Below are 19277 nucleotides of genomic sequence, written 5' to 3'. Positions count from 1 at the left end.
AAACAAGTACCAGGCTAAGGAGCACTTGCCGGTCACCCCTAATTAGAACAGAACAGCCGGAGCGCTCCCAGCACCCCTGGCCCCTGTGTGCACCTCCACGGGTACTGAGGGTGGGGAGGACAGGTCTCTGCCTGCCCGGGGCCCTCAGGGTGGAGAGGAGGGGCCTGAAGCCTCTGCCTGGGCCTGAGTCACAGAGACCACCTCCCCAGGTCATCAGTGCTTCTCTCTGAAAGGTGAGGTCTCCATTGCTGCTGTGTAAGTGGGGTGACCTCAGAGAGCCAGAGTGGGTTCACCCAGTCCCTTCCCCTGAGAGGGGAGGTGTTGCTGGGAGTTGTGTCCTTTTCCCAGGACTCTTAGAAGTGGCCCAGCCTTGTCTGGTCACTTGGCCTTTGTTTGAAGCCACTTTTGCTGATGGTCTCTGGTCCAGGTGGAGGCTGTGGGAAGCATGTGTGTGTATAAATGTTCACTTTGGAGCTCAGCTAATGGGCAGGAAGTAAACAGAATCCTCTGCATCCCACAGTGGGCTTTGTGCCTCGACTCACGGCTGGTTCCCCAAGAGCTGAGTGGTCTTTGCATTTATTTCCCAATCCTTTCTTCCATGTGTCCCTCACTTTGCTCAACCCAGGAGTCTGGGAAGTGTCTGTTGGTGGCAAAGACACTGTGGGCTGACAGCAACCACTGAGGACCACACAGCAAGGGAGAGAAGGAGGGGGCCTTGAGCCAAGCAGAAGGAGACCTGCCGAGCAGACCTGCTGTGTGCACCTTGCTGGTTCCTAAGAGCATAACATTAGCCATTAGCCATTCAGTTCAGTTCAGTTCAGTCGCTCAGTCGTGTCCAACTCTGCGACCCCATGAATCGCAGCATGCCAGGCCTCCCCGTCCATCACCAACTCCCAGAATTTTAGGTGTTAGTAATATCCACGGTGATGACCTTGAGTTATAAATTAGGGTTTTATATCCACCTTCTTTTCTTTTTCTAAGCATATGTAAATTTTTAATGTAAAATTAAAAGAATTTTTTAAAATTGAAGTATGATTGGCTTACAATGTTATATTAGTTTCTGGTATACATCATTAGTGATTTAATATTTTATACAGTACATGATAAGTGTAGTTACCAACTGTCACCATGCAAAATTATTCCAATATTATTGAATATATTTCCTATGTTATATAATTCCATGATTTACTTATTTTTAAAAGTTTATATATTTATTTTTTGTCCCCAGTCCCCTTTTACTTATTTTATAATTTGGAGTTTGTACCTCTTAAGTTCCCTCACCTATTTCACTTGTTTCCTCCACCCCTTCAATCCATTTTCTTTATGTAGTCAGGGAAGTAGGAGACTCTTTTTGAAAGATTGCATTCATAATGGTTAAAAATTGCAGCAATCTGGGTAGAAGTGAAACTTTATAGTCTAGAAAATTGGGTTTTACACATGACTTTTCTCAAGAGTTCTTGTTCCACTGTGGTCTCCTGTGAGGAACAATGGGTTTTCCAAGCCTTTGTGAATCCAGCCTCTGCCATTAAGAATAAATCTCTTACCAGGACTTCTAATAATAAAAGTGATGAAAAACCCTTGTTTTTGTGGTGGTTTCAGAGCACTCTGAGCTGTTGTAACTCATTTAGTTGTCCCAGGAGTCCTCTGAGGGAGGCAAGGCAGGTATTTTCACAGATAAAGGCCTGGGGGCCGAAGAGGGCACACGGTGGGCTTGGGGTCCTGTGACTGGCAGGTGGCCGACCTGGTCTCTGAGGCACTGTGCTCTGACTGCTAGACCCATGTTCTCTGCGTTCTGTCCTTTCCTCCCACAGCCTCCACTGAGGCTCAGAGCCAAGAGGAGCTGCTTTTCTAGAAACAGCTCTGGCCCCTCTGTCACCTGATTTCTATAGTGTTTTTTTTTTTTTTTTTCCTTTTTAATTTCCTGTAGATTTTTAAGAACATTTCAAAAATACAAAAATAGAATAGAATGAAAGGGTAACACAATGTGTCACTCCAGAATAGGGCATTCTGGCAGAAAAATTGTTGTGAGTTGGTTGTGTTTTTCAGAAATAGACACAGGAGAAACTCTGAAGACAGAGTAGAAGTTATTCTTCTGAGGGACATTTACTCTGATAAAGGAAATCTCCATTTGTAAAGGTGTCTCCCTCTCTGTACCAGAAAAAGAAGGATGGCTCTAAATCACAGCAGAATCCTGTTGAAGGACAGTCTTCAAGAAGGATGAAATCTGTATAACACACCCAACCCTGCTGTAGTTTAAGCTGCTTCTCCTGCTAACCTCTCATTGGCGCTCCATCACCTTTTCTTTTGTCTTTAGGGGGAGATGGCATCTTGATTCATCTGAAACTCACCCTCACTTCCCAAGATTCTTTTAAAGAAGTTCCAAGACATCAAAATCATTTTTATTCCATAATATTTTAGTATGTATCTTTAAAAAGATGTGGAATCTCCCCCCTCCTAAACATATTTAGCATAAACATTATTTTTATATAGACTATCCCTTGTGTCTCAGACAGTAAAGCATCTGCCTACAATGTGTGAGGCCCAGGTTCAATCCCTGGGTTGGGAAAGATTTCCTGGAGAAGAAAATAGCAACTCCACTCTGGTATTCTTGCTGGAAAATCCCATGGTCGGAGGAAGATGGTAGGCTACAGTCCATGGGGTCGCAAAGAGTTGGACATGACTGAGGCGCCTTCACTTTCACTTTATTGTTTTATGCATAAATATTAACTTTAATACATTAGTATTCTAGCCAGTGCTCACAGTTGTCTTTTTTCCCCTCTTCTGTTGGAAGCAGTATTAAATAAGGTACACTTGGCTGACACAGGTTATTCAGATTGCCTTTCTGTTCCCCCTCCACCCCAAAGCCTCTAGGTTGTTTGACCTGTAGAGATTCCCACAGTCCTGGATTTGGCTGATCGCATCTCCCCCTGTCTCAATTAACTTGTTCCCCTGGCACCTTAGGTAGATGTTTAGGTCTAGAAGTTGATACAGCTCATTTGGATTTTCTTCACGCCTTTCGTCTATGTAGGAGGTAGGGTTGTATATCCCCTTATAAGGTATATAACATCTTTTGTGTGTGGTGTGTGTGTGTGTGTGTGTGTGTGTGTGATGTTGGAGCTATTCATGATCCTTGCTCAAGGTCCATTTAATTTATTAAGGGTTGCAAGTGGGGATGCTCTAAGCCTTCTTAGTTAACACTGAACTATAGTGTTTATAGAGAGAGTAGGGAGAATAATTTTTTTCCATTTTTAAAACCTGTTTTCAAAATGGGGAATTGGTTCTCCTCTAGTGAGGAGAAGGGCTAGTGAGTTTTCATGGTTGGTTGTTTGGTTTGGTTTTGTGAATGTCAGTTTGAGCTCATGGATTTAAGCATTTCTGATCTGCTTCAGTCCATTTTATTTGTTATGCTTATATCAATCTTGGGCCATCTTTGGGCAGTGGGAGTATATTCAGGTTGGGTCCTAAGTCTTTTGCACACACTCTAGAAGTCTTGGCTATTTTTTTTTTAATGTCTTTTTTTGCTTGTTTTTTTTTTTGTTTGTTTTTGGTGTGACAGGATGTTTCTAGTTCATTTTGTACAGCATTTGCTCAGCCCTGGAATCATCCATTTCTCCAAGCAGCCCTGTCTTCTTTTAGTGTGAAATGGTATTTAAAGACTATAATCTGGATGTTAGAGGGGATATTGCTCTTGCTTATTGTTTTTTGGCTTTTTTTCGTTAGACCAAGTTAGAATACATTTTTAAGGTAAACAAATATGTTTATATGGGTGTTTCCAATCCAAATCAGATACAGGACACTAGTTTTTTACTTAATCTTATTTTGCTTACATCTGTATCTCTTTTCTCCCATCATCTATTCTCTTTGTCCCATATCTAAGGCCCAATTCTCAATGATATCAACATAATTATTTATTTGTTTTACCTTATAATGTGACTTCTGAAAACATAAAATTTATCTTTTTGCAGTTATTCTGTCTTCACATGGGTGTATCATGCAGAGAATGTGTTTTCAAATTGTTTTGTTTAAAACCACTTTTGATAGTTCTTTTTTGTATGGCTCTTTGAACCAACAGGATGGGTAGATATATAGGTAGTTTTATTTAAATTTACTCTGAAATTTTAGGAATTGCTTTTCAAAAAATTAGTTCTTTTATAATTATAACTCTGTATAATGCTTTCATGATTCCAAAATCAAGACAAGGCTACTTTTAAAGAAGGCTGATATCCTTGTTAGCTCTATTCTAATTCTCCTTCTCCTTTTAGAGATAACTTTCCAGGCTAATTTTGACTCATCTGTTTATTAATGTTTTTTAAATATGGTTTTATCTGAAATTTTAGTTTTCCTACCGTGCAGAATGAAAATTTTCAATTTCAATGCTGTAATCTCTGGACTTGGGTTTATAAAGATTTTTCTGGAAGCATGAAATGTGTCATGGGACTCTGGTTAAAACTCTTTGTGATCATTGTAACTCCTTCATAGCAGGTCTGTAGCCATTCCAGGCTCAGATGCAAAGACAATGCAAGAGTGGAGGTTAGCAGATGCTTACATGGGGTTAGTTTCTGCATCCAGACTCTTCCAGGGAGAGGAATCTTCAGGCTCCACCCTAATCAGTTGAACCTAAACCAGTTTCTGGAGGCTGGACCTCGGGCATCAGAGTGCCCTTATCCCCACCCAGGTGATTCTAAGGTGCAGTCAGGATGAAGACCACTGTGTAAAAGAGGAGTGAAGGTTAGGATATCTAGAATGCTGGTGGGTATGATTTCGCAGATTCACTGCTTTTTCTCCTCATCTTTGGATTTTTCTCAACTCTACTTTAGAACTCCCGCAGTTCTTCTTTTTTTTTTAACTTTACAATATTGTATTGATTTTGCCATACATCAACATGTATCTGCCACAGGTGTACATGTGTTCCCCATCCTGAACCCTCCTCCTACCTGCCTTCCCATACCATCCATCTGGGTCATCCCAGTGCAGCAGCCCCAAGCTTCCTGTATCCTGCATCGAACCTGGACTGGCGATTCGTTTCTTATATGATATTATACATGTTTTAATGCCATTCTCCCAAATCATCCCCCCATCCCTCTCCCACAGAGTCCAAAAGACTGTTCTATACCTCTGTGTCTCTTTTGCTGTCTCACATACAGGGTTGTCATTACCATCTTTTTAAATTCCGTATATATGCGTTAATAAACTGTATCGGTGTTTTTCTTTCTGGCTTACTTCACTCTGTATAATAGGCTCCAGTTTTATTTACCTCATTAGAACTCCCCCAGTTCTAAAGATTAACTGCATGTTCAACTTTTCCCTACAAGCTCACTCTTTTCTTCTTATATGTTTCACTCAAGTGTTTTTCTTTGTTAGCTTGCTTCTATTTTTGTGTGTTTATTTCCGTGAATGAGATGTGAGGAAATTGGGTGAGAAATGTTTCAAGTACCTTAACTTGGAGGAGGAACTCTATCCACTGCAGAAGTTCTAGTTTCTAACTGAACCCTGCAAGAAGTTATCCTAAGAAGCAAAAGGTGGGACCCAATATCAGGTGCTTTCAGGAGGCTGAATACCAAGGACTCTATCAAGAAATGCCTACCACCAGTTTCCCTCGCAGTCCGGTGGTTAAGACTCCATGTACCCAATGCAGATATGAGGGTTTTTGATCCCTGGACTGGGAACTAAGATTCTACATGCCACAGGGTGTGGCCAAAATAAAAAGTCTGCCTCAGAGACTCAGACTGTCAGATAATCCTGAATAATGGATGTTGCGGTATTAAATTCAGCTCTTTTTAAGATCCTTTATGATTTCAGAGCTGTGAAGAATTCTTGTGAAAGAATAAGAACTATATTCTCAATTGGTTTGTGGAAAGAATATGCATGTGGTATAGATTGATGTCAGAGAGGAAAGGTTTAAGGGACAGTGTTTGACCTTGTTCCTGCTTATCAAGAAAGTTTTAATTCGGTTAGCTTCATGATTGATAATGAATATTTTCTCAGTTGTTTTATTTCTTATTAGTTGATGATGAGAATCGGGAATGTACAGATGAGAGAATTCCTTGGTGGTGTCTGCCCACACCAGTGTACATGTGGTGGGGGCAGCTCCCAGGAATGGTGCCACCAGTGTCTGTGTCCTCAGGGTGAGCCACAGCCACTCCTTGCCTCTCTGAGAGACTCTCCAAGGCAAGCAGAGTCTTCTGAAATTCAGTCTACCCTTGGGATTCACACCACCGTTTCATTTGGAGTTAATATTTGGACTAGAGCATTGAGCATATGCAGGAGTTAATCTTCTGGTAGCTGGACAAACTTTTGCCTGGTTTGCCTCAGACAGTTTTACCAGATGTCAGAAATGGAAACACTCACAGATTACAAATGCTGCTGCCAGCTGTCCGGCTCTCCATCTCTAACCTTTCTTTGTGTGTGGAGGGGATGGATTTACTCAGTCTACCTTTCATGGCCTCAGTCACGTCTGCCCTGTGTGTTCTGGAAGCTTTGAAGAATCATATTTAATATGTGTCTTCTTACTCTGTATATGTACTTGGGGTTTTGTTTTCATAATTTTGTGCTATTCATTATTTTGCTTTCTATTTTTTCTTTTTGAGAGAAATTACTGGAAAATTGTTTTTTACTTGCTATTTTTCATATGGAGCATAATATCAATTTTCTGTTTTCCATAGTTGCAACTTATGCCAGAATGGAAATTCCTTGTATGTTATACTTTTCTTCACTTCTCTGAATTGCCGTGACAGCTCCTTGCTGGAGGCAAAGTTGTGTGTGTGTGCTCAGTCACTCAGTTGTGTCTGACTCTTTGTGACCCCAGGGAATGTAACCCGCCAGGCTTCTCTGTCCATAGGGTTATCCTGGCAAGAATCCTGGAGTGGGTTGCCATTTCCTCCTCCAGAGGATCTTCTCAACTCAGGTATTCAACCTGCATTTCCTGTGACTCCTGTATTGAGATGGATTCCTTACCATTGAGCCACTGGAGAAAGTCCCAAAATAATAAATGACTCTCCCCCCAAATTGCATCAGTAACAGTTCATGTTTGAAGTCCTTTGCTATCTTTTTGAAAGATAAGAAATTTTCTATCCCAATTAAATAATAATCATTATCAAGAATAAAAAGAATTCATAGATGAGTGGAAGATATGAGCCATGAAGTGGCATTATACCTTAATGAGGCTATTTCTCCAACTGTTTTTTGGTTTTGTTTTGTTAATATTGATTTATTTGGCTGTGCCAGGTCTTAGTTTCTGCATGTGGGATCTACTTCCCTCACCAGGGATCAAACTAAGTTTCCCTACATTGGGAGTGTGGAGTCTTAGCTAAAGGACCACCAAGGAAGTCCCTCAACTAGGTTATTAAATATTGTTTCTCAGTGAAAAACTCCAGATGTGCTTAGGCAGTAATGACCTGCCTTTATTTACACTCCTGTTTGCTGGATTTATTGAATTTATCCATATTATCTTAGGTGAGTGCTATTACTCTGATTTCTCCTATAATTACAAGGATGTTGGGCTCAAATGGAGAGCTGAGTAACAGGCAACAGTGTTTCCCAAATAGAATCATAAGTTTCAGGAAAGTTTTGGATGGCAGATATTACTGCTGGGCTTCTGGTGGTTTGTGGCTCCAGCACTGGACTGCCCTTGGCAGCACCTGGGCTGGGACTGCCTGTGTGTACAGTTTGATGTTCTTGCTTCTCTGTATGAGCCTCCACATTTCCATCGCAGGAAACTGTAAACAGTGTGTTTGACAGTCCACTGTGTGAAGGACTCTTCCAAGAGCTCTCTGTGCCTCTTGGGATGGATGACAGGACATTGTGGAAATGTATCAGTTATATTTTACTCAGGTCTGATCATCTTACTTACACTTCTTCAACTAAATAGTGTTCCCTTTATCCTCTATCGTGGATGAAAATCTCCATGAGTTCATGGAGGGAGAGGCAGTTGGTGCAGCCTGTTAACGTGTGTCCATTTGTGTAGAACAAGACAGGAATGTTAAGGTTTAATGAGACCCCCATATGAGGGATGGGGACATCTTTTGATAAATATCCTGATCAAGCACTGGTTGGCTGAGCAGAAAATACTTGGTTTTTTTTTTTTTTTGGTGTTTGGTGTTATGGATTCTCCTTCCCTCCTCTTGTGTGTGGGTTCCTTAGCTTCAGACAGACAGAAGAGAGCTATCAAAGCATACTGGTCAGGTAAGCAAAGCTTACCCTGTCTGTGTTAGTAAGGCGGGATTGCCAAAAAAGGAAAAGCCCTGTTCCTGAAAGACTTCCAAACTTTTGACATTTTGTCTTTTGAGAAGTCTGTGGAGGAAATGATATTGCGGCCCAAGGCGTTTAGTTTTGGTAACTTGGATTTGTTGAGTGATCTTCCTTGAAGGTGAAGAAGGGGACCTAAGAAGAAGGGGGCCTTCAGGGGTGACTAGAGAGAGGAAGTAGGTTGTGAGGTGGAGTGGCTGTTTGGCAGGGTGGGTAGGTGTTGCCGTTCCTTTGCCTTTTTCTTTGGGAAAGAAACTTGCTTTCCCTAAGTCTTACTCAGGGTGGAAGCCTCAGTGCACTCTGAGTCAATCGGTGTAGGCCTTGGGAAAGAGAGGATTGGTAACATTTCTTCCAAACCACCAACTTCAGTGGATGGTGGATCAAGAACTATGGAGACATGATTTTTTAGCTTGGCCTCCACCATGTTTAATTTTTTACTCCAAGGAACATTCCAACTTCTAGAGGGTAGAGGCATAGTGAGGCAGTGCTCTCGGGAGCTGAGAGCCTGCAGAGCTGCCAAACCTGGTTTCTTTGTGGTACTCCAGCCAAAGCCGGTTTCCATTCCCTGGATCTACATGTGGAGTTTGGGGTAGAAAAGGGTGGATGTGTTTGTGCCAGTGTCTCGCTTCATAAGGATTCATGAAGAAGGTGATGAAAGCGTGTCTCCCATATGTGAACCACATTGACTTTCTATTGGGCTGGGACATTGAGAGTATGGGGGACAGGGGCAGGCTGCCAGCAGGCTTGTTCCTGTGGAAGCAGATTTCTTCCTCTTCTTCTGCCACCTTTTTCTTTATTCATCTTAAGGCTCAGTTGGTATTGAGCCTGTTTGTGATATTTGTTGAGCATCCATGGTGTGCTAAGCACAATGTACTAAGGCTTTACTATGTTAGAATGGAAAATTTTGCCTTAAGGTTAAACTGTTGCCTGCTTGTCTTATAGGAGATAATAAATCTGCATATTTTTCTTTTAAATTAGTCACAAATGTAGCGTTTTGTCAAAATGTATTTTAAACATGCTAATGATAAAAGTAAATCTTGTGTAAAGAAAAACTGACATTTCTAATTAAGACTTTTTTCTTTTCTTTTAGGAAGGCACCAGAGTAGTTCAACCCATATTTTTGGGGAAAATGATTAGTTATGTTGAAAACTATGATCCCAATGATTCTGCTGCTTTGCATGGAGCCTACGGCTACGCGGCAGCGCTGAGCGCCTGCGTGCTCGTGTGGGCCGTTCTGCACCACTTGTGCTTCTACCACATGCAGCGTGTGGGGATGAGGCTGAGAGTAGCCGTGTGCCACATGATCTACCGCAAGGTGAGTGTCGCTAGGTACCATGGTGTGTACCTCCCCTGAATCCTCAGGGACATTTAGGGAAAGTTCTCTGTAAATTACAAATTTTGTAACTGGGATTGTTTACACATTCCTAGAGAAGCTTGCTTTTGCATCAAGCCAAGTTTGTTGTTGTTGAAGCAAACTTTACCAATAAATAATGAAAAGTTTTCTTTTGAGATTGTGTGGGCTGTCCTTGGCAACTTTTAGCCATAGGCTGTCACATAATAACCACTAAATTTGTACTGTAAAATATTAAATTAATATTCAAGAATAAGTATGAAAAGTATCAACCTGATTTTCAATGCCTTCATGCCCAAATCCCATAGTGCTGTTTATGGAAATTTTTTGTTGTCGTTCATTAATACTTTCAGGTACATCAAATTTGTATTTAAAAGTGAGCTTCAGAGATTGTATCTATAAAACTATATCTAAGAGCAGAGAATGTATTTGATAAAGGGACTGATTCTAATTTTAAAAGACCCGTCTAATTATATTCAATATAATTATGTTTGCTAGGGAAAAATATAAAGAGAATTCATGCTACATATAGACTCACTCCTTATATTTTATAGATAATTTTTGTTAATTGTATGAAAGAAAATAGGATATTTGAGATGAAACTTGAAATTTTACATTGTTTTATGAATTCTAGAGAGAATTTGTTGCTCTTCATTTAAATTATTTTAATACAATATTTCCTTTTATTTTTAGTATGCATTGTAGCAGTTTTAATAAGAACTGATTTAATGTGTTTAGTGATTTTGTATTGAGGAATGCCATGAAATTATTCCATAGTTTACCCTTGTCTAAACTAGTATAAAAAGAGTGAGGCTTTCAGGTATCTTTACAAAGGTATTGCCACAGATATATCAGTGTCAAGAGCTGAAGGGCTCTGTATAAACTTGATCCTGGATATGTCTTTGCCTTAGACTGTTTTAAAAAAAATCCTTATTTAACTGTATTGTATCCTTGAAATTTTCAAAGAGAGTAGATCTTAAATGTTCTCACCACACATGTTAAATAGGATAACTATATTAGGTAGTGGATACTTTAAGTGGTTTTACTACAGTAACCATTTCCCAGTGTGTATTTATACCAAAGTATCATGTTGTAACCTTAAACATATGCAGTTTTTATTAATAAATAAACTCCTCATTGAAAGACAAAACCAAGCAGCTTAAATTGAAAATATTGCTTCTTTACCTGGCTGCTGCTTATCTAGAGCTTCTGCTTCTTCAGAATACTTTTTTCAGCAGGAAGTGAGATGTCTTCTCATTTTTCCTTGAGCAGAGTCTTGTACTTTTCAGGATTGTGTGAAACTGGGGACCTGGCATCTCACTGTCTTGTCTGACAACAGCATCTGAGCTACTTTCCTTCTGGGTGATGTGGAAATTGCAACTGTGCCTGCAAACTGCAGTCAGAGGTCTTCACTGTCATTTATCATCATCTTTGTTAATCTGTTGCGTCTTTAACTATTTAGGAGATGGATACTCAGATTTCCCCACAAATTGGCTAAATGTTTGTCTTTCCAGATCATACTTAACTCTCATAATGGTTGTGAAATTTTACCTGAACCGTGTTGTGAAAGCTTAAGTTAGGGGTAAGGTGATGGTTTACTCAAAGCTCACTCTGCTGCACAGGTGAGCCATTGTCTACCTGTGTTTCTTCCTCTTCCCACCACACTTTGGAATCTTGCCTTTGGGAAATGTGATCTGACCTGGCACATTGGCTTATGTGAATGTAAATATCTCCCAAGAAGTTCATTTACTGCCTTGATTTTACCTAAATGTTGGCCCTATATGAAGTCAGGACTTACGGGGATTATAACATAGACATAACTTGAAATTCCAGAAACCTGGAAAAGACAAATTTCCTCATGCACAGCCTTGCATCTAGAGTCCTGCTGGGGTGCAGAAACAAGACACTTCTTTTCAGGTTACAGGTGGGCTGATTCTTTAGGGCACAGCTGGCTGCTGCCGAGCAGCTCTGAAAGGCCCCTCTGAACTTCCATGGTTCATGCTCAGGCCCCACCTCCTGATCCCTGGTCCTGGGGAGGAATCAGATTGGGCATTAGAAATGGAGTGGCTGCTAAACCCGTAGCCATAGTTTGTTCTGACCATGGATTCCAGGCTGGGGCAGGTCTCCAGGCAGGTCTCTAAGGCTGCACATATTCCACTCCTAAAATGGCCCATTCAGCATTTCGTGCTCTTTGCAGCTGAATTTTGAATGATTGTGAAGGAGGTATCGTATATAAAAATGACTTGCCATTTCCACAGCTTTGGTAAAATTACCTTTGGCTTTTGATCATTGTGGTGGTGGTGGTGGTAAAATACACCCAGTGTAAAGTTGACCATTTTCACTCCTTTTAAGTACAGCATTTAGTGACATTAGGTACACTCACATTGTTGTGTAGCCATCACCATTATTCATCTCTGGAACTTTTTCTTTTTCCCAAACTGAACCTCTGCATCCATTAAACACTAACTCCCCAACCCCTCTCCCCGCACCCAGCACCATTCTACTTCTTATCTCTGTGAATTTGAGTAGTTTAGTACTTCATGTAAGTGGAATCATACAGCGTTTGTCATTTTATGTGAGGCTTAAGTTCTGTAGCACGATGTCTTCAAGGTTCATCCATATTGTGGCAGGTGTCAGAATTTAATTCCTTTTTAAGGCTCAATAGTCTTCCACTGTAGGCCTATGCAACATTCTGTGTGTTTGCTCATCTGTCAGTGGACAGTTGTTTCCACCTTTTAGCTATTGTGAACATTGCTGCTGTGAATATGAGTGTACAAATTGTCTGTTCAAGGTTGTGTTTTTAGTTTTCTTGAGTGTATCCTTAGTAGTGTAATTGCTGTATTGTATGCTAATGTCATGTTTAATTTTTGAGGAACTTCCGTATTCTCTTCCATTGTGGTTATATCATTTTACCTTCTCACTTGATCATTGTTTTCTTCTTTACTTGAGGAGTAAAGAAAAAGTTTCTTATGAAGTATGACATTTTGTTTGGATCAGTGGCTCTAGTTGGTGGTCTGTTGAAGCAGCTCCTGGTATCTTTTCAGCTTCCTCAGATCTCTAGGGCATTTTTCTTACTAAATAAAGGGATTGAGCAACACAGGTTGTGTATTTTGTAAAATCAGCAGACTGGCATCAAGACCACAGTTTCCTCACAGGAACGTGTTTTGAACATCATACTTGCTCATTTCAGAATGAGGAAACTAAGCCCAAAGTGTTTAAATATTGTTACCCACAGAATGAATGATTGAATCCTAGTCTCTGAATTTCTTTCCTAAGGCAACCTCTCCAGTCTCATCCAATTTGGCTAAAAATTACTTAGTTGGCTCCTAAGTCTAAACCTACACCCTTTAACCTTCAGACAGGTGCAAGTTCACTGAAACAGGGGGTGGATTTTGCTTTTACCTCCTGCTCCTCCCTTTGCTGTCCTTGTGATTGGGGCTGCCACCACACTGAGGAGTTAGAAGCTGAACAAGGGTCCCTAGAGCCCTGCTGTCAGGGGTCATCCTGCTCCTGCTGACACCACTCAAGACCCCTGGAACACATGCTCCATTGTGTTATGTTCTAAGATGACTTGGTATCACCTTAGGAATCCGGATCTCTGTCTCCCTCTCTCATTTCAGGCCCTTCGCCTGAGTAGCCCAGCCATGGGGAAGACCACCACAGGCCAGATAGTCAACCTGCTGTCCAACGATGTGAACAGGTTTGACCAGGTGAGCTGCCCCTGAGGGATCCTCTTCCGTTTCCTGTTTTTCTCACTGAGTTCAGCTTATTGGGATGCCAGGTGCCAGGGTTTGGTGTCAGCCAGGGTTCTGTTGAGGATGTAAGACAAAGGTTCTATTTATCCAGCTTTCACTTCTCTGTGTGCAAATTCAATGTAATTATATGTATTGTTTCATAAGTGAGAGTTTTGTTTTTCTAATAGTAAATGGCAGCAGTGTTCTTGCCCAGCTTGGCTAGTGTCCTAAGGGGTCCTCCTGGAGCGGCCCTTCTTGGCACGTGGTGTAGGTGTTGCTGAACTGTCTTCCTCCTCCTCTAGGTGATGAAGGCCTGGTGGTCAGGGATTGTTCTTTCCCCTGCACCCTGTTCAGTGCCTGCTGCATAGGGAGCCTTCAAGTGGGTGGTCCCCAGACACAACCTCCTCTCTGCTGTCCCCACACACTCTTTTTTCCACTGACCTTAAGCATAGATCACATGACCCAGAGCATCGTAGCTATTGGTCAGATCTGTGTTGTAGTAGACACTTCTCTTTCCAGTATTCATTCATCAAACATGAAGTAAGGCCCCCACTCACTTTCAGGGATGAATAAAGCTTAGTTTCTGCCCTATAGAAGCCACAGTCGATCAGGGAGGTAAATACACAAGTAATTACTGGAGGCAGCAGTAGGTACCATAATACAGGCTTTCCTGGGATGCTGGGGAGCCCAGGGGAAATGGGGGCTAAACTCTGGGATGCAGAGCATTTAGAGAAGCCCTGAGCTCATCTGTGTTGTGGTCAAAATCCACATCTTCCTTGATTGCTGCTGATCTGATTCTCCCGGGACATCCCTGAAGTCAGCCCTGTGCTGCCCTGAAACAGTGTCATCTGGGGTGGACACTTGGATTTCTGCTTTAGCAGGTTTAAAACCCAGTGAGATAATTTCTATTTAGGTTTCTGTCTGTTCCTTCAGAGCATACTGTTTCTATTCTCTGTCCTTAATGGCTTTTATATCATCACAAAGAGAGGCTATGTTAAAGAATGCTCAAACTACCGTATAATTGCACTCATCTCACACGCTAGTAAAGGAATGCTCAAAATTCTCCAAGCCAGGCTTCAGCAATACATGAACTGTGAAATTCCAGATGTTCAAGCTGGTTTTAGAAAAGGCAGAGGAAGCAGACATCAAATTGCCAACATCTGCTGGATCATTGAAAAAGCAAGAGAGTTCCAGAAAAACATCTATTTCTACTCTATTGACTATGCCAAAGCCTTTGACTGTGTGGATCACAATAAACTGTGGAAAATTCTAAATTCCGTATACCTGTGGTGGATTCATTTTGATGTTTGGCAAAACTAATACAATTATGTAAAGTTTAAAAATAAAATAAAATTAAAAAAAAAAAATAAAACAAATAAACTGTGGAAAATTCTGAAAGAGATGTGAATACCAGACCACCTGACATGCCTCTCGAGAAACCTGTATGCAGGTCAGGAAGCAACAGTTAGAACTGGACATGGAACAACAGATTGGTTCCAAATAGGAAAAGGAGTACATCAAGGCTGTATATTGTCACCCTGATTATTTAACTTATATGCAGAGTATATCATGAGAAACACTGGGCTGGAAATATCAATAACCTCAGATATGCAGATGACACCACCCTTATGGCAGAAAGTGAAGAAGAACTAAAGAGCCTCTTGATGAAAGTGAAAGAGGAGAGTGAAAAAGTTGGCTTAGCTCAACATTCAGAAAAGTAAGATCATGGTATCCAGTCGTATCACTTCATGGCAAATACAGTGGCTGATTTTATACTTTTAGGGTCCAAAATCACTGCAGATGGTGACTGGAGCCATAAAATTAAAAGACACTTACTCCTTGGAAGGAAAGTTATGACCAACCTAGACAGCATATTCAAAGCAGAGACATTACTTGGTCAACAAAGGTCTGTCTAGTCAAGGCTATGGTTTTCTCAGTGGTCATGTATGGATGTGAGAGTTGGACTATAAAGAAAGCTGAGTGCCAAAGAATTGATGCTTTTAAACTGTGGTGTTGGAGAAGACTCTTGAGAGTCCCTTGGATTGCAAGGAGGTCCAAGCAGTCCATCCTAAAGGAGATCAGTCCTGGGTGTTCATTGGAAGGACTAATGTTGAAGCTGAAACTCCAATACCTCGGCCACCTGATGTGAAGAGCTTACTCATTTGAAAAGACCCTGATGCTGGGAATGATTGAAGGCAGGAGGAGAAGGGGATGATAGAGGATGAGATGATTGGATGGCTCACCGACTTAATGGACATGAGTTTGGGTAAACTCCGGGAGTTAGTAATTTACAGGGAGGCCTGGTATGGTGCGGTTCATGGGGTCACAAAGAGTCGGACAGGACTGAGCGACTAAACTGAACTGAACTGAAGAAGGCTTTGTCTTTCTCTTTTAAGGTAATGATGTTCTTGCACTATCTGTGGGCGGGGCCACTGCTGGCTGTCACAGTGACCACCCTGCTCTGGATGGAAATAGGAATATCATGTCTTGCCGGGATGGCGGTTCTCATTATTCTTCTGCTTTTGCAAAGCTGCTTCGGGAAGTTGTTTTCATCACTCCGGTAAGTGAAACACTGGTTTTAAAAATTGATAATATGTAATTGGTAACATCCACAGTCTGCTTGATGCTTTTGTTCAAAAACAAGGCAAATGCCTTCTCTAGTCTCTTCTTTGTGTGAGTTGTAGACCCTACAGGCTTAGCCAGTGGAGGCTCCAGCCTTAAACTGAAGGCTGATCCTGAAACAGGAACAGGAAAGGCATTCACTGGGTCCTCTTGGCACTGTGTCTGAAAAGTAGAGTGTCCTTCAGCAGAATTTACCCATGTCCAAGTTACTTAAATATTGGTAAATAGTAATAATCTTGTAGCCCCATTTCTCACTGCATATATTTTTGCTATGCTTGTGTTGGAGCCTTTCAGGTATTTATTCATGTTTCCATTAAGTTATAAGCACCCCCAGGGCCAGGCTGATCTTCACTGTGTCTTCATGAAGCCCCACAGTCACAGCAGCACATGTGACAGAAAGGTGGCTGGTGGTGAAGAGCCTTCTGCTGCTGAGTTAGACCTGAAGCAGGTCCCAGAGGGTTGGAGGTGGGTGGTTGTCAGGTGATGGAGATGTTGTGCTATTTGAAGCTCACTGAGTTGTGTTTGTTGTGTGTGTGCAGTTCTGTGCTTCGTGTCTTTCTTTATTTGGAATTTCCTTTCCTGTCTTTGCTGGAGAGATAGATGCTCTCTATCCTTCGAAGCCCTGTTCCAGTGCTACCATGTCTCTGAAGCTCTTCTTGTTCTCCTTTCCTGGTAGAATTAACAGCCCCATCTTTTCTGCTCCCCAGAACTTCTCTCCTATTTTATTACAGCACAGACTCTGTCTTCCTGGGTGTCTTTCTGCCTCCCTACCTGACCGTGACCTCTTTGAGCAAATGGTTTGTATCTGACACATTTCAGGTCTCTTTTAGCCGATGCTGCACATTCTCCAAGTTACTTCTTGAAATGGACTGAATGGTTGACTTCCTAGTTGAAGCCTTTTTCTCCATTTGTACTTTGAGTAGTACCTGCCTGTGTTCTAAGTGAAAAAGGGTTATAGAGAATAATTTTATTCCTAGCCCCACCCCCATGCACACTCCTGCTGCTGCTGCTGAGGAAAGTTGAGCTGCGGTCACTAAGGCTCATCTCACATCTGTCCCCTCAGGAGTAAGACCGCTGCTCTCACAGACAAGAGGATCAGGACCATGGGTGAAGTCATAACTGGCATCAAAACAATAAAAATGAATGCTTGGGAAAAGTCATTTATAGATCTTATTACCAGACTGAGAAGGTAAGTTTATATATATAGATATCACTCCATATTTTCATGCTTTATTTCCTATTCTATTGGATACTTTAGATGTCTTACCAAAGAAGTATTTAAGTTCATCTTCACATTAAGGTGAACTTGAATACCAACTATTCACTGCATCACCTACATGTTGCAGGAGGGTTAAGAATAGTGGAGATATCATTTAACCTCCTCTTTCATTTACCATCTTCTCAAAGGAAAAAAATATATATGCTTCTTACTTATATAGAAATGAAATTCTAAGTAGTTCTTAATACCTCAAATCCCAATAAGCAATGCTTTTAACATAGTATTTGAGACAATGACATTCAAACTAAAATTGTAATTTATGGTGATGGCTGATAACCAGGAAGATTATGGAGACTTGGTATACATGTATTGAGCCGAACTGTATGAATCACTATTGTCCGTTGTTGCTGTGCTTAGTCGCTCAGTCGGATCTGACTCCTTGTGACCCCATGGACTGTAGCTCGCCAGGCTTCTCTGGCCATGGGGCTTCCCAGGCAGGAATACTGGAGTGGGTTGCCATTTCCTCCTCCAGAGTATCTTACAGACCCAGGGATTGAGCCCGTGTCTCCTGCATCGGAGGTGGATTCTTTACCACCATGAAAGCTCATGAATCACTATTATGCATTTCAAATGGAGCTATGAAAATACTGTCCCTTTTGTTCTGCTTCATGTTTGTAGGATGTTTCTCCATCTTTCATTTAAATACCTGCTGAGCATTTCTCTGACCCCACCTTGTCACCTCTCACTTTGCACCTTTGCAGAGACCATCTTCCTTCTACTCTGGCCTCCAAGCCTGACTCCAGCTCATCTTCAGGGTCCATGTGTGTGTGACTTGCCTTGACTCCACTGCTCTGAGTTACATATTCCAGCTCTGGGCTTCCTTGGGGGCTGTGATGACCATCTCTGTCTATTGTCTCCTAATTTTGTGGTTGCTAGTTCTCTTTGCCCATAAGTTCATGAGCCCCTGGAGGGGACAGGCTGTGTCTTTCTGTGAGGAGCCTGGCACAGACTTGTGATTATGAAAGTTTGTTGAATGAATGTTCAGACCCTGTTGGATTGACTGAAAAATGTTTGAAATTGTGACAGAAAGCCTCTTACTTGAAAGAGTGAAGTGGGGATGAAGTGTGTGGTCCTGGTTTTGGCCAGACCCCTGAGTGTGCACTATGCTAATGTCTCCATGATGTGAGGGATGGTTTATCTTAATCTGTGTCCATTCCATAGAAAGGGGACACTTACACAGGGCACTGAATTCATGTCTTGTATGCTGATGCTTCTTATAAAATCTTTGTCCTATTTTCTTTTACAGTAAGGAAATTTCCAAGATTCTGAGAAGTTCCTACCTTAGGGGCATGAATATGGCAACATTTTTCGCTGTGAGCAAAATCATGATTTTTGTCACCTTCATCACCAATGAGCTCCTTGACAACCTGATCTCAGCCAGCCAAGTGTTTGTGGTGGTGACGCTGTTCGAGGCTCTGCGGTTCTCGAGCACCCTCTACTTCCCCATGGCCATTGAGAAGGTGTCAGAGGCCGTCGTCAGCATCCAAAGAATCAAGGTTTAGTGAAAAATAACTTTTTAAAGTTATAGGTGGATTTTACCTAAAATGCCTCCTTTTATGTGGTATCACTGTGTGCCAGTTAGGTGAGACTTAACTCTTTCAGTGCCAAGCTGGCAGTCTTTCCAAAATGTATGTATTCCTCTCTTTTCTTAGGTAAAGTGCGTTAAAAGTATTGTAAGATCCATGCTTCTTTAGGACCAGTAGTATAAATAGCAGCAGCAGGCTCTTGACGTACAGAGATGGCTGCAGGACGATTAAAATGTCTAAAAGCCGGAGAAGCGAACAGATGCATCTCCTGTGCTGACTGGAATGACTAGGCAGTGACAGTGCACAGTCCTGGGGTGACTAGGATTCCTCTCTGGTCTGGGAGGGGAGGAACTTGCTGAGAAGTCCCTGTTCCCTGGGCAGGAAGAGTGGCCTCAGATTCACTTAGTTCTCTGTGTTTAAAAAATGGAGTCTTTCCTCCAAAAGATGTTTTCTTGTTGATTTCTGATCTCTACAATTTTATTCCTGTCATTATTTTACTTAGTGTCTAAGCCTGTCTCTAG

At 41.6% G+C, this 19277-nt stretch overlaps 1 protein-coding gene across 1 annotated transcript; it reads left to right on the top strand.

Annotated features, from left to right (window-relative positions):
* Window positions 1-6603: 6603 nt before the first annotated feature.
* LOC107131259 (ATP-binding cassette sub-family C member 4) lies at window positions 6604-18701 on the top strand (the record flags this gene model as incomplete). Its single annotated transcript, XM_024989118.2, is given in 5 exon segments — window positions 6604-9559; window positions 13216-13305; window positions 15726-15889; window positions 17015-17140; window positions 18477-18701. Coding segments are annotated over 5 exon segments (791 nt in total), but the record flags the coding sequence as incomplete, so codon positions are not given.
* Between the last annotated feature and the right edge of the window lie 576 nt (window positions 18702-19277).

This window comes from Bos taurus, unplaced genomic scaffold (assembly GCF_002263795.3).
Source record: "Bos taurus isolate L1 Dominette 01449 registration number 42190680 breed Hereford unplaced genomic scaffold, ARS-UCD2.0 Leftover_ScbfJmS_2157, whole genome shotgun sequence".
In the NCBI taxonomy this organism is placed as follows: domain Eukaryota; kingdom Metazoa; phylum Chordata; class Mammalia; order Artiodactyla; family Bovidae; genus Bos; species Bos taurus.
Note: the sequence above shows the minus strand (reverse complement) of the source record. Positions and strands in the feature narration are given on the sequence as shown.